At 43.7% G+C, this 22,494-nt stretch overlaps 1 protein-coding gene across 6 annotated transcripts in view; it reads left to right on the forward strand.

Annotated features, from left to right (window-relative positions):
* Positions 1-20,700, forward strand: part of CYP27A1 (cytochrome P450 family 27 subfamily A member 1) — a 42,402-nt gene extending 21,702 nt beyond the window's left edge. For 2 of the 6 annotated variants that reach the window (NM_001243304.1, XM_084997925.1), the window contains 8 exon segments: positions 13,169-13,359; positions 17,710-17,909; positions 18,035-18,232; positions 18,362-18,534; positions 19,457-19,623; positions 19,824-19,905; positions 19,999-20,211; positions 20,343-20,700. In NM_001243304.1, coding sequence (NP_001230233.1) covers positions 13,169-13,359; positions 17,710-17,909; positions 18,035-18,232; positions 18,362-18,534; positions 19,457-19,623; positions 19,824-19,905; positions 19,999-20,211; positions 20,343-20,462 — 1,344 coding nt within the window. In that variant the 3' untranslated portion in view covers positions 20,463-20,700. 6 annotated transcript variants of the gene reach the window in all.
* Positions 20,701-22,494: the final 1,794 nt, after the last annotated feature.

The following is a 22,494-nucleotide window of genomic DNA, read 5'->3' on the forward strand; positions in this document are numbered from 1 at the left end:
TGATGACAAGGGAGTATTTTATCTATAGTCACAGCCACTTGTCCTAGAGAAGTTGTTTTGCTTTCCTGGTGATACAGAAGGGTAAGGAACAACCATGAAATGCTTTTTTAAAAAACGTATGGGGCCCTCTCCTCTTTTACTTTAAGCACCAAAACAACTGATTAGCACTCTTAGGGACAACCGTCAAGGACCCTTGTCACTAAACACACTGGCAACTAGGTCTGCCACTGCCTGCTGGGATACTCCATACCTTGTGAGTTAGCTTGCTGGGGTCTTACTGTCTTTTTTCTAAAAGGATATTGTGACTTTATCAGCTTTGGGGAGAAGGGGATACAAAACCCCAGGCAGTCATCTGTCTGCTCCTGAGAGTCCTTTTGCAGGTGCATTTTTTTTTTTTTTTTTTTTTGCCTTTTTGCCTTTTTGCCTTTTCTAGGGCTGTTCCTGCGGCATATGGAGGTTCTCAGGCTAAGGGTCTAATCGGAGCTGTAGCTACCGGCCTACGCCATAGACACGGCAACTCGGGATCCAAGCCGCCTGTGCAACCTACACCACAGCTCACAGCAGCACCAGATCCTTAACCCACTGAGCAAGGCCAGGGATCGAACCTGCAACCTCATGGTTCCTAGTCAGATTCGTTAACCACTGAGCCACAACGGGAACTCACTGCAGGTGCATCTTTTGTATCAGGAACATATTACTTTTTAGTTTGTTAAAGGCAGCAGTTTATCTTTGACTGCCAGAGCCAATGTTGTTTCCAGAAACTACTTGATAAGCTGACTCAAAACCTTGTTGGGGCTTAGCAGTCACTCCCACTGAAAGAGACCTTTAACTTACTAATTAACAAGACTTCATTATATAGAATGTTTCGGATGTCAGAGGAAGTTTCCCAAAACTTTGGAAACCCATAGAATTAAACATTTCATTACTGGTTTCACATTTTTGTATTTCTGTAATATCCGTTGTGACTTCTCCTTTTTCATTTCTTATTTTGTTTATTTGGATTTTTTCTTTCCTCTTCTTGGTGAGTCTAGCCAGAGGTTTGTCAATTTTGTTTACCTTTTCAAAGAACCAGCTCTTGGTCTGATTGATTTTTTTCTATTGTTTTTGAATCTCTATTTTATTGATTTCCTCTCTGATCTTTATGATTTCCTTCCTTCTGCTGACTTTAGGGTTTGTTTGTTCTTCTTTTTCTGATTAATTTAGGTGTTGGGTTAAGTTGCTGATTTGAGGTTTTTCTTCTTTTTTTGAGGAAGGCCTCTATTGGTATGAATTTCCCTCTGAGCACTGCTTTTGCAGCATCTCATAGATTTGGAGTGGTTGTGTCTTCATTATCATTTGTATCGAGGTATTTTTTAATTTCCTTCTTGATTTCCTCATTGACCCATTTGTTTTTTAGTAGCATGTTTAGTCTCTATGTAGTGTATTTTTTCTCATTTCTTTTCCTGTGGTTGATTTCTAGTTTCATGCCCTTGTGATCAGAGAAGATACTTGAAATAATTCTGATACTCTTAAATTTGTTGAGGTTAGTTTTGTCCCTCAGGATGTGATCTCTCCTTGAGAATGTTCCATGTACACTTGGAAAGAATGTAGATTCTGATTTTTTTGGATGTAATGTCCTGGAAATGTCGATTAAGCTTAACTTTTCTATTGCGTCATTTAGGATCTCTGTTGCCTTATTGACTTTCTGTCTAGAGGATCTGTCCATTAATGTGAGTGGGGTGTTAAAGTCTCCTACTATTATTGTATTCCCATCTATTTCTCCTTTTATGTCTGTTAGTAATTGTTACAGGTAATTGGGTGCTCCTATATTAGGGGCATATATATTGACGATTGTAATATCCTCGTCTTGAATGGATCCTTTAACCATTAAATAGTGTCCTTCTTTGTCTTTCTTTATGAGCTTCTGGTTTCACATTTTTGCCATTTTAGGTCGGAGGAATGAACTTATGGGCTTCTTGCTCACAGAAACACTTTCCATTTTGTTCTCTTTTCACTGCAGATCTTGCCCCCAAACTATTAGTTTTTTTTTTTTTTTTTTTTTTTTTTTGCGGAAACTCAGACCGAAGGGTTTAACACAGCCTGTTCAGGATTCCACAGTGGCTGAAGGCCCAGGGGATGGGTGAGGTGGCAGTGCAGACTGGGCAATTCCACCCCCACCAGAAAGCACAGTTTTGCACTTACTTTCAGTTTCCAGTGGTCAGTTATTGACAGAATAGATAGGACTGAGAGAAGACCCCTATTTCTCTGCATGGCTGGTCTTCTCTCTCCTAACCCAGCCACACAACCCCCTCGTAGGAGGACCTCCCTCCACCACCTCCCCCCCAACACACGCAAAAGGACAACCCAGAAACAAAAGGGGTCAGTTGACTGCGATGCAGGTGTAGGGTACGCGGTAGCTGAGGAGCCCCTTGTAGATTGCAGTGAAAAGGTTTTATATTCTGCAGCTCTTTTCTAAGGGGGTGGGGGCACAATTCCCACATGTATCAAAACCCACAGGGCATGGGAAACTGTCCAAGGACACAGGGACATGTGCCCCTCAGGAGACTCAGGATGGGCGTGTTAGTAGCCAAGGAGCCTGGTGGCTGCTCTAAGTAGGCCTTGGAACCTGTTCTGGGAGGATCAAAGAGCCTTCAACCCTGAAGACTCAGAGAAGGCTGATGTCTACGAAAAATGTTGCCATATCAGTAAACACAGGATATTGCAGCCATCTAGCCATCCGCTATTGTAGCCACCCCCAGTGGTTGCTGTGAGGCAGCCACCCCTGGTGGTTGCTGTGAGGCAGCCACCCCTGGTGGTTGCTGTGAGGAGATTCAGGATGGAAAAGCACAGGATAAAGACACAGGCCATAGATAGTTAAGGTGCATATCAAAGGAGTGATTTCAGTAAGCCCAGACTCTTGCTTCTTCCCATGCATAGAAAAGCACCAAATTCATTAGCTTGAGATGTCTGGCTTTCTTTTATTTTTTTATTTTTATTTTTTGATCTTTCTGTCTTTTAGGGCCGCACTTGAGGCATTTGGAGTTTTCCAGGTTTGGGGGTCCAATTGGAACTGTAGCTGCCAACCTACACCACAGCCACAGCAACTTGGGATCCGAGTTGTGTCTGCGACCAACATCACAGCTCATGGCAACGCTGGATCCTTAACCCACTGATGGAGGCCAAGGATCAAACCGGCGACCTCATGGATGCTAGTCGGGTTTGCTAACTGCTGAGCCAAGATGGGAACTCCCTGGCTTTCTTTTAATTAATAGTAATATTTTGATATTCTGATTACCTGGTTTTTGTTGCAAAAACTCCTATATACCCTGGCCCCTCCCTGACCTCATGGACGCAGTCCCTCAGAGAGAGGCCCCCTCCTGGGCTTAAGTCTTCAGCAAATCTGCCAAGTAAAACATAATTCTCAACTTTTACGTTGTGCTTTTTTTCCCCCCCAGTTGACACTGGGCTCAAGCCCTTGTATCTATGATGCAGGCAAATTCAGGAGGGTGCCTCTGCCAAGCTATTACCCAATAAAGAGACAGGGCCCCTTGGTACTGGGACTAGAACTAGGACAAAATCTCCTGCCAGACAGTCCCTGACCCCTCAACTGATACTGCCAGCTATGGATAACTGACTTGAGATAAAAACCCATGAGACAGGCACTTTTTTTTTCTATAAAAATGACCCTTGTTCAAAAAAAAAAATCACATAAATATGAGGTGCGTGCTATTGGTGATTATATAACCCATTTAAGAGAAAATGTCATTTTGACTTACTAGAAATAATTTGCGGACGTAATACATGGTTTACTGTAGAGAAATTAGAAAATATAAAGACACACGAAGAAGAAAATCCAAATCTTCCACAACCCCAACACCCTGGAGATGTCTCAGTGCCTTGTAACAAAGTGTTAACAAGCATTTGTGAAATGAACACATAAATACACGGATGACCTTGGGGTAAGTAAGCATTTTTCCTGCTTGCGTGTCCTCAGTGAACTTCCTCTTAAAAAAATGAAAGTATATTGTATACTCTCTTTTGTAGCCTACCGTTTAATATCTTTCTATATCGACAGTCACTTCAGTAACAATTTTATTGGCTGAATAGTGTTCCATTGTATGGCTACACAGGAAAGCTTATTGTTACATATTTACAGTTTTTTTTAATGTGTAAAACTTTGATAAATATATCACCAAATATCACACACATCCCGAATTAGTTCCTTAAGCTGAAAATAAATCCTTTAAAATGGAATCTTTGCAGTAAAAGATTTTGCTCAGGTCTTTGCTCTGTATCGCCTGTCAAATTGTCCTCCAGAAAAGTTACAAAGGCAGCAGTTTTGTGCCACAGAGGGCATTCCCATTTCTAAAAAAAGAAAGATTCTGTCAGTATGTTCTTTCCAGAACAAATAAACAAAGGTGAGCAAACACCTCTTAAAACTTAATCTGTAATCCTGGGTTAGGAGCTGGCAAAGGAAAGGAAAGGTTGGCTTGGTCCTTTTTTTTTTAAAGTACAGTTGATTTACAATGTGTTAATTTCTTATTGTACAGTGAAGTGATTCAGATATATATATTTTTTTTTCTGTTCTTTTCATTATAGTTTATCAGGATATTGAATATTGTTCCCTGGGCTATACAGGTGGATCTTGTTTATCCATTTGCTTCTCTTCTCAGTCTGCAAGAGAGGAAGCCTTGGAACCACAGAATAACCAACTCAAGTGACCCTTCCTCACTCCTTTTCTGGTTTCTCTTTTCTGAGGGCCAATCTTTATCCACAGCAGGGTTCTTGCTGAGGTTCTGGAGACTTTTAAGTATTACAAACTTCTTCTAGGCGTGTGCGTGTGTGTGTGTGTGTGTGTGTGTGTGTGTGTGTGTGTGTTTAGAGGTGCACCCATGGCATATGGAAGTTCCCAGGTTAGGGGTCAAATTGGAGCTGCAGCTGCCGGCCTACACCACAGCAACAGCAACGCAGGATCTGAGCCGTGTATGGGACCTACCCCACAGCTCATGACAATGCTGGATCCTTAACCCACTGAGCAAGGCCAGGGATCGAACCTGCAACCTCATGGTTCCTAGTGGGATTTGTTTCCGATGCGCCACAATGGGAACTCCCATTTCATGTATTCTTAACATTATGAAACAATTACCTGTCTCTAGTTCAAAACTTTTTCAATACCCCAGAAAAACACCCTGTTATTAGTCGTTCCTCCCTCCCCTCCTGCCACCCTTTTGGTAATCATTAATCTGCTTTCCATCTCTATGGATTTGCCTATTCAGTTATATCATATAAATGGAATCATACAACATGCGCCCTTTTGTGTCTGGCTTCTTTGACTTTTAGCATATGATTTCAAAGTTCATCCAAGGTTTAGCATATATTCAAGTTTTAGTGCATATTGAACTTTGTTCCTTTTTAGGACTAAAGGCTCCAATTATGTTTATGCCATAATGTGCTTATCCATTCATCAGTTGATGACATTTGGCTTGTTTCCACCTTTTGACAGCTATGAGTAATGCCACTATAAACATTCATGTATAAGTCTCTGTGTGGCGTATGTTTTCATTTCTCTTAGGTATATACCTAGGAGTAGAATTGTTGAATCATATGGTAATTCTATGTTTAACTTTTTGGGGACTTGCCAAATGGTTTTCCGCAGCTGCTGCACCATTTTTACTTTCCCTTTAGCAATGCACAAGGGTTTTAATTTCTTCACATGCTTGCCAACAGCTTTTATTTTCAGTTTTTTGGATTTCGGTCCTTCTAGTGGATGTGAAATAGTATCTTATTGTCGTTTTGATTTGCATCCCTTAATGTCAGTGATGTTGAATATCTTTTCATGTGCTTATTGGCTGTTTATATATCATCTTTGGAGAAATATCAGGTCCTTTGATCATTTGAAAATTCAACTGTCTTCTTGTTGTTGTGTTTTTGAAGAGTTCTTTGTATATTCTGGATATTAAACCCTAAGCAGGTATATGACTTGCAAATATTTTCTCTCATTCTGTAGATTAGCTAGTCATGGTCTTGATAATGTCCTTTGATGTGCAAAAGTTTTAAATTTTTACGAAGTCCAATTTTTCTTTCTTTTTTTAATTGCTCACACTTTTAGTGTTCAAATATAAGAATTTGTTGCCAGATCCAAGGTCATGAAGATCTACCCCTATATTTTATTTTAAGAGTTTTACAGTTTTAACTCTTATATTCGGTCCATTTTGAGTTTATTTTTGTTTATGGTGTGAGGTAGGGGTCCAACTTGACTCTTTTGCACTTAGTAATCCAGTTATCCTAACACCATTTGTTGATGAGGCTGTTCTTTTCCCATTGAATGATCTTGACACTCTTGTGAAAAACAAATCAGTTGACCATAGATATTTGAGTTTATTTCTACACTCTCAGTTCTAGTCCATGGGTTCATATGTGTAGCCTATGCTACTGCCACACTGTTTTGATTACTGTAGCTTTGTAGTAAGTTTACAATCAGGAAGTATGAATCTTCCATGGTTGTTTTTCTTTTTTAATGTTGTTTTGGCTCTTCAGAGCCTCTGGCAATTCCATAAGAATTTGAGGATTGGTTTCTGCAGAAAAGACCATGGGAATTTTGATGGAGATTTCATTGACTCTGTAAATTACTTTGGGGAGTAGTGCTATCTTAACAATAGTAAGTCTCCCAATCTGTGAACACAGGCTATCTTTCCATTTATTTAGGCCTTTCATTTCTTGCAGCAATGCTTTTTAGTTTTCAGTTTACAGTGTTTCATCTCCTTGGTTAAATTTATTCCTAAGTATTTTATTTTATTTTATTTTATTTTTTTTTAGGGCCACATCCATGGCATATGGAAGTTCCCAGGCCAGTGGTTGAGTCAGCGCTATGCTGGCCTATGCCATGAGGTTGCGTGTTCGATCTCTGGCCTTGCTAGTGAGTTAAGGACCCGGCGTTGCCGTGAGCTGTGGTGTAGGTTGCAGTCGTGTCGCAGATCCCCCATTGCTGTGGCTCTGGCATGGGCCAGTGACTACAGCTCCGATTCAACCCCTAGCCTGGGAACCTACATATGCCGCGGGAGTGGCCCTAGAAAAGGCACAAAGACAAAAAAAAAAAAAAAAAGAAAAAAAAGTAATGCCCACCCCAGTGGAGCCACCGTTACCAGTTTTTTATGTGCCCTCTTCCCCGCTTCCTTTCTGTCTCTGTCTCATATTCTTTGTACTATCTGCTTTTTTTTCCACTTGATTTTCTTCCACTTGATTCTTTGGCAACTGCTATTATATTCATGGAGGGGTGCTTTACAGTGTGTCAGGCACTATGGGAAGTATCATGAAGTATGACATGGTTCCTGCCCTTGACGATTTTCAATCTAGTGGAAGAGATAAAACATTTACAAAAGAATTAGGGAACAGTTTATAAGCATATGAAATCCAGTTCTTAACTGTGTGGCTCATGCCCTAGGATGTAAATAAACTGTCTGAGGGTAGGTCACAGCCATATCCCCAGCCCCTAGATCAGTACAGGAGCAACAGGACATGAGCTCAATAAATGAATGTTGGATGAATTTAACACTGTCTGTCTTTGGAATCTCACCCGGCCGAGGTGAGCCCTCCCATTCATCCTGAAAGATGGTCCCCAGGGGACTTTGTTCTGCAAAGTGGCACTCGGACAGGATGCATCTGAGAACATTGGGGCTCTCTAACTGGTTCAGGTTACGGCCTCACGGTAGGCTCACAGACATAGCACACATCTCTCAGCAAGTATTCTGGTGTCTTTCTAAAATAAGTTCTTACATAAATAGATCCTTGTTATGTTCCACTAAGTAAACGAACTGAGAAGAGGAGTATGAGGAAAGAGGGAAGAAAGCATGGTCTAGACATAGGGGGAAATGTCCCAGAAACCTCCAGACTGACAGCCAGGAAGTGGTGCCAGAGGCTCTGGATTCCAGGGAAGAAGCCAGTGCCTAAGCAAACGATTATTGATCTAGTCTTTTAAAATATTTTTTTCTGATTCCAGAATCATGATAGAAAACTTGAAAAACAAATCACAGTATAAAGAAGAAAGTAAACTATAAACCATGATTCAGAGAGCTCCCGTCGTGGCGGAGCAGAAAATGAATCCAACTAGGAACCATGAGGTTGTGGGTTTGATCCCTGGCCTCGCTCAGTGGGTTAAGGATCCAGCGTTGCCATGAGCTGTGGTGTAGGTCACAGACTCGGCTCAAATCTGATATTGCTGTTGGCTGTGGTGTAGGCTGGCAGCTGTAGCTCTGACTGGACCCCTAGCCTGGAAACTTCCATATGTTGCAAGATCGGCCCTAAGAAGCAAACATAAATAGATAAATAAATAAATAAATAAATAAATAAATAAATAAAATTAAGTGAACCATGATTCAGGAATAACCACTGTTTACATCATTATAAAAACATGACATGTAATTTTACTTGAACTTAATAGAAGGAAAAGAAACCAAACTTCAGATAAATATTTCTTCAAAATGAGATATTATTTCTTAAAAAACCGTCTTTCAAAACGAAAGAATTAAGAAACACGTAAAGAGGTTGGGGTTATTGCAGAAGTTCTCAACGTGAGGTGATTCTGCCCCCCACCTCCCCACCTCCCAGGATATTTTGGCAGAATAGAGATATTTTTTGGTTGTCAGTTTGCGGGGGGGCTGTTTGGGAACAGTCTAGGGATGCTGCTAAACATTCTGTGATTCTCAGGACAGTCTGCCACAGCAAAGAATTATCCAGCCTCAAATGTCAACAGTGCCACGAGAAACCCTTGTTTACTGCATAGTTGTGGTGGTTTTAAATAGCACAGATTTTTAAAGGGCCTAAGTTTGTTTCCAGTCAGCAAGGCATAGTCAGCTTTCTCGGGGATCATCAGAGTAGGCAGTTGAGACATGGCCTCCAGCCAAGCGGTCTGAGTTTGAACCCTGACTGCCACTTATTGGTAGAGTGACCTTGGGCAGCCTCTTTGGGCCTCAGTTTCCTCATCTGCAAAATTGTGGTAACTTTACACCTACTTCATACATTAGCCGAATGAGTAAATATAAGCAAAGTGCTTGGAACAGTGTCTGGTTTATGCTAACTCCATAGAATTAGTATTATTTCTATTATTGTTATATCTTAAACCAAACTAGAGACACAAATTAAGCTTACTTTTAGGATAATTTGCCTAAGAAACTTAGACATATGTTTCTTTCTTTCTTTTTCTTTTGGCCGTACCCGTGGCATGTGAAAGTTCCCAGGCCAGAGATCGAGCCTGTGCTGCATTTGTGACCTGTGCTACAACTGTGGCAATGCCAGATCCTTAACCTGCTGCACCACACAGGAACTTCCAAAGTATACTTTTTTTTTTTTTTTTTTTTTTTGCTTTTTAGGGTTGCACCTGTGGCATATGGAAGTTCCCAGGGTAGGGGTCGAATCAGAGTTGCAGCTGCCAGCCTACGCTACAGCCACAGCAACTCTGGATCTGAGCTGTGTCTGCAACCTACACCACAGCTCACGGCAATGCCAGATCCCCAACCCACTGAGCGAGGTCCAGGACGGAATCTGCATCCTCATGGATACTAGTTGGGTTCTTAACCCACTGAGCCACAACAGGAACTCCCAAAAATATTCTTATCTAATGGAAACTTTAAGAAAAATAAACAAAATGAATACAGCTAGGGTTCACTTATAAATCTAAGGAATGTAAACATACATGAATTCAGAGGTTCAGCCAGTCCTTCCTGCTTTTGGAATTACTTGCTCAATGGCAGGTGACTTTCTGTTTCAGAAACATTTTCTTTTCTCTTTCCCCTTTATAGTAAAACATTTGAATACATTTTCATGGTTCAAAACTTAAGATAATGTAACAATAGAACATCATGCCGTCTTACCCCCACACTCTCCCCTCCACCTTCCCATAGGTAAACACTTTAATTCGTTTTTGATGTGTCAGTCCAGTGTTTCTCCACAAAAGAAAATGCAAATTCTGTATATTCTTCTTTTTTTAAAAAAAAAAACTATTATAGTTGATTTATAATGTTTTGTCAATTTCTGTGGTATAGCAAAGTGACCCATCATCTATATGCATTCATTTTTTCACATTATCCTCCATCATGTTCCATCACAAGTGATCAGATACTATACAGCAGAATTGCATTGCTTATCCATTCCAAGTGCAATAGTTTGCATCTACTAAGCCCAAACTCCCAGTCCCTCCCAGTTGCTCTCCCTCCCTCTTGGCAACCACACATATGTTCTCCATGTCCATGAGTTTGTTTCTTTTCTGTAGATAAGTTCACTTGTGCCGTATATTAGATTCCAAATATGTGATATCATATGGTATTTGTCTTTCTCCTTCTGACTTACTTCACTTAGTATGGGAGTCTCTAGTTCCACCCATGTTGCTGCAAATGGCATTATTTTGTTCTCCTTTATGGCTGAGTAGTATTCCGTTGTGAATGTGTATCACATCTTCTTAATCCATTTGTCCATTGATGGACATTTAGGTTGTTTCCATGTCTTGGCTATAGTGAATAGTGCTGCAGTGAACATAGGGGTGCATGTATCTTTTTAAATGAAAGCTTTGCCTGGATATATGCCCAGGAGTGAGATTGCTAGATCATGTGGTAGTTCTATATTTAGTTTTCTGAGATACCTCCATACTGTTTTCCATATTGATTGTACCAATTGACTGTCCCACCAACAGTGTAGGAGAGTTCCCTTTTCTACACACCCTCTCCAGCCAAATGCTGAATATTCTAATTTAGCTCCCTGCTCTTTTCCATTTAATGATCTATCTTGGCTATCTACCTTTCTCTCCATGTTACAGTCTATCTTCCCATGTTAGTACACAAGGAGATGTTCCATCTTCTTTTAAGGTGAAATAGTATTCCATTATGTAGCTGACCTATACTCTATTTATAAAGGTTATGTAAACTTTAATAAATATTAACAATTGGTCCTCCATGTAGGGTTGTGTCATGCTAGACTCCCACCAGCAATGTCTGAACATGCTTATTCTCTTCCTGAATTGTTGTGGTTTTCAGACAATCAGCCATTCAAAACCGTACTGCACAGGCAGACATTACTGGGAGGTAGAAGCAGGAAACAAGACTAAATGGATGTTAGGGGTTTTCAAGGCTGTCTCCTTGGGAACCGGCAGAGTCAGCCCCTAGTTCAGGGTGGATTCCAGGCACTTGAGTAATTGGGTTGCATTGGCCCTAGGAGAACCCAGTATTCAGTGCTGATTAAGACCCACTAACATTGCTGTTTTTTGTTTTTTGTGTTTTTTTGAACTATGAGTTCTATAATTTGAATAATAGATTTGTACTCCATAATTCTAATGTTTCTTTTACAGAAGCTCTTTGGCCTAATTTCTGTGCTAGAACAAATTCCAATCCTCTTAAAACCTCTTCAGTAATAAGCTTCCACTTTCACACAAAAATGCTATGCTACTGATACAGTTGAAAAAGTTCAAATGGCTTCTCCTGCAGGAGCAATTCACAGCATCCCCAGATTAAGAGATTACCTGGGAAACCACTACGCTTCTTTTTTTTTTTTTTTTTTTTTTTTTGTCTTGTGGCAATACTTTATTTTATTTTATTTTACTTTTAATGATTTTTATTTTTTCCATTATAGCTGGTTTACAGTGTTCTGTCAATTATCTACTATACAGCAAAGTGACCCGGTGATACATACAAGTATACATTCTTTTTCTCACCTTATCCTCCTTCATGCCCCATCATAGGTGACTAGATATAGTTACCAGTGCTATACAGCAGGATCTCATAGCTTATCCCACTATGTTTCATTTGCTTTCAGTTTGTAGGTATAACTTAGTAAATTTAGTCTTAATATTTCTGGATTCTTTTCAAGTTTTCCCTGCCAAACCCCCAAATATATTTATTTTCTCCCTCATTTTCAGTGACTATAAAAATGTCATTGCAGTGTAAATTCCAGAGATGCTATGGGTCTCAACTGTCAGGTGCTTTAGAAATTCTAAGGTATTTGAGAATTATATCCCTTAACAAAGTTAATTAATTCTTTATTAAAAATTTCATACCACATGGTTTACTTTTTATGTACATCTTGACTTTCTCATTCAGCTTCTTGTTTTTCCTAGAATTTCCAATTATATTTCTTTTCTTGTTGTTTACATAATATTTATCTTCATCTCATTGACAGCAAGCTGCAGTAGATTTAAATGCTTCTAGGAAGGACCCAAAGACATCCTACTCTAGGCTCAGATTCCCTAAAACCCTGGACCCCAGATATTTATACCTCAACATACCTCAGTTTGCCACATGTTTCACTTTTCCAAAACGTCATTCCCCCAAAACTTCAACTCCCCCAGTTCCATCAGATGCTCATCGCTCTAAATAATTTTTATCAGAATATAGTTTATTTACAGTGTTGTGTCAATTTCTGCTGTACAGTATAGTGACCCAGTCATATATATATAACAAATTATACACACACACATACTTTTTCTCATACCATCTTCCATCATTTTCTACCCCAAGAGATTGGACATAGTTCCCTGTGCTGTACAGTAGGACACCATTACGTATCCATTCTAAATGTAATAGTTTGCATCTAGCAATCCCAAATTCCCCGTCCATCCCACTACCTTACCCCTTCCCTAGCAACCAAAAGTCTGCTCTTCATGTTCATAATCTGTTTCTATTTTGTAGATGGGATAATTTGTGCCATATTTTAGATTCCACATGTAAGTGATATCATATGGTCTTTGTCTTTCTCTTTCTGACTTACTTCACTCAGTATGAGAATCTCTGGTTGCATCCATGTTGTTGCACATGGCATTATTTTGTCCTTTTTTATGGCTGAGTAGTATTCCCTTGGGTATATGTACCATCTGGGCCAGGGATTAGGTCTGAGCCACAGTTGTGACCTAGCTGCAGCAACATGGAATCCTTTAACCCACTGTGCCAGGCTGATGATCACACCTACGTCCTGGTGCTACAGAGATGCCGCCAGTCCTGTTGTACCACAGCGGAACTCCTGCTCTCAATATTCTAACTCTGGTCTACCTTTTTTAAAAAAAAAATTGGGGGGGGGCGGGAATACAGTGCCTACCTTCTATACAATGTGATTGGCCCAGACTTCTTGCTCTGATGTGGCCATCAGACACTTCCCCATCCTGTCCTCTCTCCAGGAAGTATCATGGTTATTCAGCTTTCATTGAACCCCACAGGTGCTGAACAAGGCCAAGTATGGTCCAATGTGGATAAACTATATAGGGCCTCAGATCCATGTGAACGTGGCCAGTGCCCCACTCCTGGAGCAAGTGATGCGCCAAGAGGGCAAGTACCCAGTACGGAACGACATGGACCTGTGGAAGGAGCACCGGGACCTACAGGGCCTGACCTATGGGCCCTTCACCACGTGAGCTGGGGCCTGAGGGACTACAACAGGGCCCCAAAGGGCCAGGCACTGGGCAGCCAGTGGAGAATGGGCAGAGTAGGATTTTCCTGTGTCCTTGAACCTGATACTCAATCTAAAAAGTGGTGGCTGGGTAAGGCTGAAGTCCTCCGACCATTCATTGGCTTTTCCAGTAATGTGTCATATGACTATAAACAAATGAATAATTTCCCCTCCCTTGAGCTTATGTTTCTCATATATAAAATGGTAAGCTTGGACTAGAGTATCTCCAAGATATTTTTAAGAATTTCTAGGGAGTTCCCGTCATGGCGCAGTGGTTAACGAATCCGACTAGGAACCATGAGGTTGCGGGTTCGATCCCTGCCCTTGCTCAGTGGGTTAACGATCCGGCGTTGCCGTGAGCTGTGGTGTAGGTCGCAGACGTGGCTCGGATCCTGCGTTGCTGTGGCTCAGGTGTAGGCTGGCAGCTATAGCTCCAATTAGACCCCTAGCCTGGGAACCTCCATATGCAGCTGGAGCGGCCCAAGAAATGGCAAAAAGACAAAAAAAAAAAAAAAAGAATTTCTAGCTCTCGGAGCTCCCGTCATGGCTCAGTGGTAAACAAACCCAACCAGTATCCATGAGGACATGGGTTAATCCCTGGCCCCGCTCGGTGGATTAAGGATCTGGTGTTGCCGTGAGCTATGGTGTAGGTCACAGACATGGTTCAGATCCTGTGTTGCTGTGGCTGTGGTGTAGGCCGACAGCTGTAGCTTTGATTCGACCCCTAGCCTGGGAATTTCCACGGGTGTGCCCCTAAAAAGGCAAAAAAAAAAAAAAAAAAAGGATTTTTAGCTCACACTGTAAATCAACTATACTTCAATAAACTTTAAAAAATGGAAAAAAAAGAATTTTCAGCTCCATTATTCTACATTATGGTTGAAATCTACCAACTCAAATCATAATGGGACATATCTATTTATAGCTGAAAAGACATTATTGTCATATTAGTTGGGAGGGCTCGATTTAATTTTTTTGGGGGGGGCAGCACCTGCAGCATGTGGAGGGTCCCAGGCGAGGGTCCAGTTGGAGCTGTAGCAGCCAGTCTACGCCACAGCCACAGCAACACCAGATGCGAGCCTCATTTGCGACCTACACCACAGCTCATGGCAACGTCAGATCCTTAACCCACTGAGGGAAGCCAGGGATCGAACCCGCGTCCTCGTGGTTGCTAGTTGGGTTCGTTAACCGCTGAGCCACGAAGGAAACTCCCTCAATTTAATTTTTAAAATATTTCCCAAATTATGTATTATATGCTTGTTTCTGGTTATAACTTTCATGGATGCTCTCCACACACAAAGATAAATGTTGGTTTCAGCTTTAAAATTATACCTAGAAAAGTTAAGATTATTTTGGCAGTGACAAATTGAAGGATGGGCTGAACGTATTATATGTACACATACCAGTTAAGGTATATAATTGAGAATCATTGGTGATAAACCATTCTCAAGGCCACAGCTTATAATTGGATATATTACAGCTTCTTTTACTGTAGTATGTTGACAGAACTTCAAAACAAATGGCTTTTTATTTTCCCTAGTTGCTTGATATCCATGTTTTTAGTCATTTTTAAAGAGACTGAAGCTGATCCTGGTGGTGGAAATAGTAGCAGCAACACAGATAAAACTAACTACGTGTCTATGACATGCCAGGCATCAGGTTAGTCTCTTTATATTTATTATTTTATCTTCACAACAAGCCCATAAAGTAGATAGTATTATTATCCCCACTTTATAGGTGAAGAAACCGAAGCCTAGAATGGTTTTTGTACCATTTGCCAGAGGTAACACGATTATCAAGTAGTAGAATCGATTTCTCGGATTCTGGAATCCAAGAACTTACTGTCTTGACGCATTTGGAAAGGAAAGACTGGCTGGAAAGTTCCTTTTATCTGCCATTGATGCCAGTCCATTCATTCTGTCATCACTTGTCTTTCTTTTTTCCTTGTTTCTTCACAGGGGGGTGACTTCAAAACTTAATTCCTAGGCCTTTTTTTTTTTTTCCTCCCAAAGTTCTGGAAAAAGAATAGAGAAGGTTCTCCAAGATCTTTATCCTGGCGCCTGACCCTACAGGCAAGATTTGGGTCCCAAGTGTGCTCTACAATATTTGAGACCCAAATCTTGGCAAGAGAGGAAATCCTGAAAGTTAATTTTTTATGGTGATAGAAGGTAACTGTTCTTACTGTGGTGATCATTTTGCCATGTATACAGATATCAAATCATTATATTGTACACCTGTATAATGGTATATTATTAGTTAGACCTCAATAATAATAATAGTAATAAAAAGATTTAGGTCTCAGATTTTCACCAGGTCAGGCCATCTCTGGACTTGATGGTTCAGATTTAGAATTGGAGCTAAACCATTCTATTTATAAATGTTTAATCTAAAGCCAATTTCCTAAATATGTCATACCCTATATGCATTTAAAAGCTATTTTGCTAACCTGTAAAGGTTTTTTTGTTTGTTTTAGCACATACACTTTTAGAATCTCATTTTTTTAAATTTTTTACAGCCACACCTGTGGCATATGGAAGTTCCCAGGCCAGAGGTCAAATCGGAGTTGCAGCTGTGGCCTAGGCCGTAGCTAGTGGCAACACCAGATCCTTAACCCACAGACCCAAGCCAGGGATCAAACCAGCATCCTTGTAGAGGCAATATTGGGTCCTTAACCCACTGATCCACAAGGAAAACTCCCTAAAATCTCATTTTTTAAAGTCTTGTTTCCCCAAGAAATAGCTTAACAACCACAGAAGTGCTCTAATTTTAGTTCTTCAAATCCGATTCCTTCTGTTGGAAGACTTTTACTCTTGGAGAAGCACCTAAAACCTGAAGTTCCAATAAATGGGTCTATTCTGGTTTTCATTTCTTTTCCAGCACCACTTTTAGTTTATTTATTTAATTTTTTTGAAGACTTTCCCCAACATAATAAAGAAAACTCTTTGGGTTTGAGGTTCATTTAAACAAAAATATATTTTTCAGATTTATTGAAGTATAGTTAACCAATATTTCAAAATTAAAAATACTGATTCTTGCCTTAAGATTTTTAATGTTCTTTTTCTTTTTAAAATACCTTTTTTTTTTTAATTCAAAAGTAATACTTACTGTAAAAATTCCAGTAATAAAATATTGTTTTCCTACCCCTTAGTCTCATCTCATCCTCCTGAGCGATCTTAATAGTTCAATGTGTATTCTTCCTACTTTATGTTGAAACATGAAAATGTACATGTGGATATGTGGGGTTTCCTCTCTTCTTAAAATTGCACCATGTTATACTTATTACTCTGCAACTAGCTTTAAAAAAAAATTGACTGATGAGTTCCTGTCGTTGTGCAGTGGTTAACGATTCTGACTAGGAACCATGAGGTTGCGGGTTCGATCCCTGCCCTTGCTCAGTGGGTTAAGGATCCAGCGTAGCCGTGAGCTGTGGTGTGGGTTGCAGACATGGCCCGGATCCCACATTGCTGTGGCTCTGGCATAGGCCTGCGGCTACAACTCCGATTAAACCCCTAGCCTGGGAACCTCCACATGCCGCGGGAGCAGCCCTAGAAATGGAAAAAAAAAAAAAAAATTGACTGATGCCCAGCTTGCTTAGGCAAGGTAACAGGTTTGGGGGGATAGCTGAGGGTAGGGGCATCCCTGACATTAAGCCCCACTATGGGAAGCACATTCCCACTCATGTGAGCATCCTTGCTTAACCAGGATGGGCACCCAACCACTTCCCAGATGGCTATGGCAAGAGGGCCCAGGGCATCAGCCTGGTGCTATCTCTGTCCCCTTGGCCCACTGAGCCAAGCAGAGCACAGTGGTCCAGAATCTGAGCATCCCAAGAACCTTAATTTGCTCCTCCTTTATTCCTCATCCTCCACACAGAGGGACTGGAACCATTGTAGCCCCATAGCTCATTTCACAAACAAAAGATTCTGGAGATAATCAGAGCCAACATTCATTCAGCATTCGCCATCTGCCAGGCACCGATCTAAGCATGTTCATTGTCCTACTAAGAAAGGCACTCTTATTCCCATTTTACAGTAGGGGGAACTGAGGCACAGAGGAGTTAAGTTCACTTAGCCAGTCATCATCCGACCTATGATTTGACCCTGGGCATACTGGTTCCAGATGCCCACCTTAACCACTTTCTTTACGCTGTAGTGAGATTCTGAAGTTTGGGGATCTGAAGATTCTGTCATTTGAAAGATCTAGGAGTTTGAGATTTTTCTGGACTCTGTAGGGGTCTCAGGATGGGAAGATGCCATCTAATCCAACCACCCCCATCAGATACTGACATTGGTGCTGCCCCTCCATTCTCTCCAGGGAAGGAGAGTCATGGTACCGGCTGCGCCAGGCTCTGAACCAGCGGATGCTGAAGCCAGCTGACGCTGCGCTCTACACCAATGCTCTGAATGAGGTGGTCGATGACTTCATGGTGCGACTGAACCAGCTTCGGGCAGAAAGCACCTTGGGGGACCACGTGCCCGACATAGCTCACCAATTCTACTTCTTCGCCTTGGAAGGTACCCTTGTGAGGGGAGGGGCTGGGGTGGGCGTGGGTCAGAAGTATGTTGTGCTCTCCCCCTCAAAGCCCCCTGGACACCGTCCCGTGGCCCTGTCTCCTGTGACGGCCCCTGTGCCCTGCCAGCTATTTGCTACATCCTGTTTGAGAAACGCATTGGCTGCCTGGAGCGCTCCATCCCCCAGGACACCAAAGCCTTCGTCAGATCTGTCGGGTTCATGTTCCAGAACTCACTCTACGCCACCTTCCTCCCCAAGTGGACGCGTCCCCTGCTGCCCTACTGGAGGCGATACCTGGATGGCTGGAATACCATCTTCTCTTTTGGTGAGGAGTCTGGGGAAGGAAGTTGGGGTGTGGATCCCAGGGTCTGTGCGGTAACTGGCCCACCCGGGACTTCCTCACTTGGTCCTGGGAAACCATGACTTTTGACTTCATCCTCCATCGTCCCTGTAGGGAAGAAGCTGATTGATCAGAAACTGGAGGAGATAGAGGCCCAACTGCAGGCGGGGGGCCCAGAGGAGCCCCGGATATCTGGTTACCTGCACTTTCTGCTGACCAGCGGACAGCTCAGTCCTCGTGAGGCTGAGGGCAGCTTGCCGGAGCTGCTCATGGCTGGAGTAGACACGGTGCATGAGGGGGGAGGGCGAGGAGACCAGGGCCTCCCAGGTCCCATCCTGAACCAATTCCCCACTGTCCCCCACCTGAGCCTGGCCTTCGTTCCTCCAGGTAGCCCCTTTTCTTTCTGTAACCTGGATGTAGAGCTGGAAGAAATATGGGGGTGGGGTGGGGAGCGGGTCGTTGAGCCTGGCGGAGGTGGGCAGGGAGTCGTCCTTTTGTAAGAGGGATCCTGCCCCACCCCACTCTGGAGCCTCTCTCAGACAGGTGGGAAGTTCCATCTCACATCTAATCTGCTCTCTATCACTATAATCTAAGCTGAGAGTTGAAAAGCTTGTCCATAGCACCTTCTTTTTTTGTTTTTGTTTTTGTTTGTTTGTTTGTTTGCTTCTGCTTTTTAGGCTGCACTCACAGCATCTGGAGGTTCCCAGGCTAGGGGTCCAGTCGGAGCTGTAGCCACCGGTCTACACCAGAGCCACAACAACGCGGGATCCGAGATCCGAGCCACATCTGCAACCTACACCTCAGCTCACGGCAACGCCGGATCCTTAACCCACTGAGCAAGGCCAGGGATCAAACCCCCAACCTCATGGTTCCTAGTTGGATTTGTTTCCGCTGCGCCATGACGGGAACTCCCGTAGCACCTTCTTAGCAGGACCTCTTTCCTGTCTTTTTGTCACATCGGGTTTCTCTGTTGAAGTCTCCTCTGCTGTTAGGGTGTGATTCCCCATGGCGTTGGTCCTTAGCCCATTCTGAAGGCAGGTTGAACATGGAGGGAGGGCCCTGTGATCCCTAAGCCCAATCCTGCCATTTCCGAGATTAATTTTTCTCCCACATTTTGCACGCACTCATTCGCACACAAACCCTGCCACCACCCAGCTGACCTTTTTCCTAGAAATCCCTCCTCACTTCCTCTCTCACTCTGCCTCCCAGACATCCAACACGCTGACATGGGCCCTGTACCATCTTTCAAAGAACCCAGAGATCCAGGCAGCCTTGCATGAGGAGGTGGTGGGCATGGTGCCTGCTGGGCGGGTGCCGCAGTACAAGGACTTGGCCCACATGCCTCTGCTCAAAGCTGTGCTTAAGGAGACCCTGCGGTAGGATACCGTCCCCAGGTGCAAGGGTCTGTGTGTGGAGGACTCAGAGACGAGTGGGAAGTGGGGGCTGCTGGGCTGTGGCCAGGGTCAGCAATGAGATGGGAAGAGGGGCCTGGGGGACCAGAGGAATGTGGCCGAAGGAGTGGCCCTCCAGCCCTCCTTGGATCCAGAGGCAGACCTGCACCTTCATTTCCCCGCAGCCTCTACCCTGTGGTGCCTGTGAACTCCAGGGTCATCACAGACAAGGAAATCGAAGTTGGTGGCTTCCTCTTTCCCAAGAATGTGAGTGGGGCTGGAGAGCCAGGGTTCCCTGCCGCCCCCCCCGCCCCGCCCCACAGCCCTTACGCTGATGTGCTGCCCTTTCTTCCTCTGCAGACACAGTTTGTCTTGTGCCACTATGTGGTGTCCCGGGACCCCAGCATCTTCCCTGAGCCTGACCGCTTCCAGCCCCAGCGCTGGCTGAGGAAGAACCAGACGGATGCTCTCAAGGGCCAGCACCCATTTGGCTCCGTGCCCTTTGGCTACGGGGTCCGGGGTTGCCTGGGCCGCAGGATTGCAGAGCTGGAGATGCAGCTGCTGCTGACAAGGGTGAGAGGGAGAGGCAGAAGGGCTGTGGGAGCGGGGGGCTAAAGGAGGAGGAGGCACAGGGTGGGAGCACACAGAGTAGGGCACTGGATGGAGTCACGACTAATCGTCCACGTGCCTTTCCCCCCCCCCAGCTGATCCAGCAGTATGAGGTGACTCTGGCCCCTGAGACGGGGGAAGTGACGAGTGTGGCTCGCATCGTTCTGGTTCCCAATAAGAAGGTGGGCCTGCGTTTCCTGCAGAGACAGGGATGAGCTGGACCTCTGCCCTCCTGGGACAGCCTCCTCTCCTCCCTTGCTCCCTGGCACACGAGGCGGGAGAAAAAGGAGCTGCCAGGTGACAGAGGTTGGAGATGCTCCGTGCCTCCCTGTAGAACCCTGAGCTTTTGCTGCTTTTATTATTTTGAGCATCTCCCTCTCAGATAAAAGGCCGCCTCCATGTCACACTGCTAACCTTGGGGACTATATGCAATAAAAGGGTTTTTACTGATAATTGGAGACCTTCGTTATTCTTTTTGATGCCCCAGCATCTGAGCCTCTTTCTGTATTTGGGGAACACCTTTTCTCTACTTACAAATAGTGGTGGGAGGCAGAGCTGCCTTCCTCCCTGGAAACTGAGAACGCCAAATGCTTTCCCAGACCTCAGAGAGGTCTTACCTTCACCTGGCATTGGCTGAGGCCCTGCCCAAGCAGACACTGCAGAGTGACTTCCCAGCCACCAAAAGGGGCACCTTTTTTTGAACAGAAAGGCCCTAGATGCAGGCAATGAGGTGCTACAAAAATTGAAAGAGCTTGGAGTTCCCTTCATGGCTCAAGGGTTAATGAACCCAACTAGAATCCACGAGGATGCAGGTTGAAAGAGCTTTAGGCCAGGCCTACAGGAATGACCCTAGGGACACCACCAGGAGGCTGACCAGCCTGGGAAGCTCCACGTTGGTCACACTCAAGAGGACGAAAGCTGGGAAGTTCCCACTAGAGCTATTGACCCTAAAGCTACTCCATGTTTCCCAGGTTTGTGCTGGCTAAAGAAAAAATAAAATTAAAAAAAGATACCCTCTCCTCCTGACAACAGGAAGAGCAAGACCAGCAGAGGTGTGATCTCTGTCTCAGACCACCTTCCAAATCCCTTGCTTACAACTGAGAGGTGGTGCCTAAGTCCTGCCTGGAACTCTAGCTGCAAGAGAGTCTGGGAATTGTAATTTTTAGCTTTCCAGCCTCTTCAGGAAGCCAACTCAAAGGAAAGTGGGTTCCAGGGTACCTTAACACAAGCCTGAAAAGTCAACATATCCAAGGGTCAAGGAGGCCCAGCCCCAGCCACAAATTCCTACTGAGTCATAGAAAACTAAAGTAGAATTTTTTTTTTTTTTTGGTCTTTTGTCTTTTTAAGGCTGCACCCACGGCATATGGAGGTTCCCAGGCTAGGGGTCTAGTCAGAGCTACAGCTGCCAGCCTACACCAGAGCCACAGCAACGCCAGATCCAAGCCGTGTCCGCGACCTACACCACAACTCATGGCAATGCCAGATCCTTAACCCACTGAGCAAGGTCAGGGATCGAACCTGCAACCTCATGGTTCCTAGTCAGATTCGTTTCCGATGCACCACGACAAGAACTCCCTAAAGCAGAATTTCTTATGTCTGTGGGGATTTGAGTTTGAGCCTATTAAAAAATCATGTCACTGCCTGGATTAAAATCCATCAGAGGCTCCCCTAGCCCTGAGGCCAGGTCCAAAGTCCTTACTTTGGCTTAGAAGACTGGTATTCGGGCACCCTGCCCTCCACACTCCTCCACCCCTTCCACCCTTTCCATGGCTGAGCTTGAATTCCTGTGTATTTCCCTGAGCACATTATGCTCTTTCTGGCCTCAATACTTTGTACTTAATGTCCTTTCTCCTTGGAACGCCCTCTTCACCAACTGGCATGTCCTTTCAGAGAACTTGCTCTTCCTCAGGACTCAGCTCAAATGTCACTGCCTCTGCAAGGCCTTCCCTGACCTCTCTGGGTGAGCATGAGCATGTCCTCCTATGCTCTCGCCGTCCAACCCTACAGAACTGAGCACTCAGCCTGCTCACCTTGTTGTGGGCCTGACCATCTCCCCATGGAGGGCACAATCCCAGTGTGTAACTTGGTGTCTAGCCCTTAGGATGTAATTCATGTAATTGTTGAATGAGAAGAGACTGGACTAGGAGGAAGAGAAGAGGAGAGGGAGGATACAGAGTTTCCATATTGAGACAAGAAGCCTAGAGAGAATTGGGTGGGATGCCTGATTATAAGGCCATGACTCTTGAA

The sequence above is a fragment of the Sus scrofa genome, chromosome 15 (genome assembly GCF_054392235.1).
Source record: "Sus scrofa isolate SSC_HxYL_T2T_F1_AM1 chromosome 15, Sscrofa_HxYL_maternal_Yorkshire_Landrace_v2.0, whole genome shotgun sequence".
NCBI lineage: Eukaryota > Metazoa > Chordata > Mammalia > Artiodactyla > Suidae > Sus > Sus scrofa.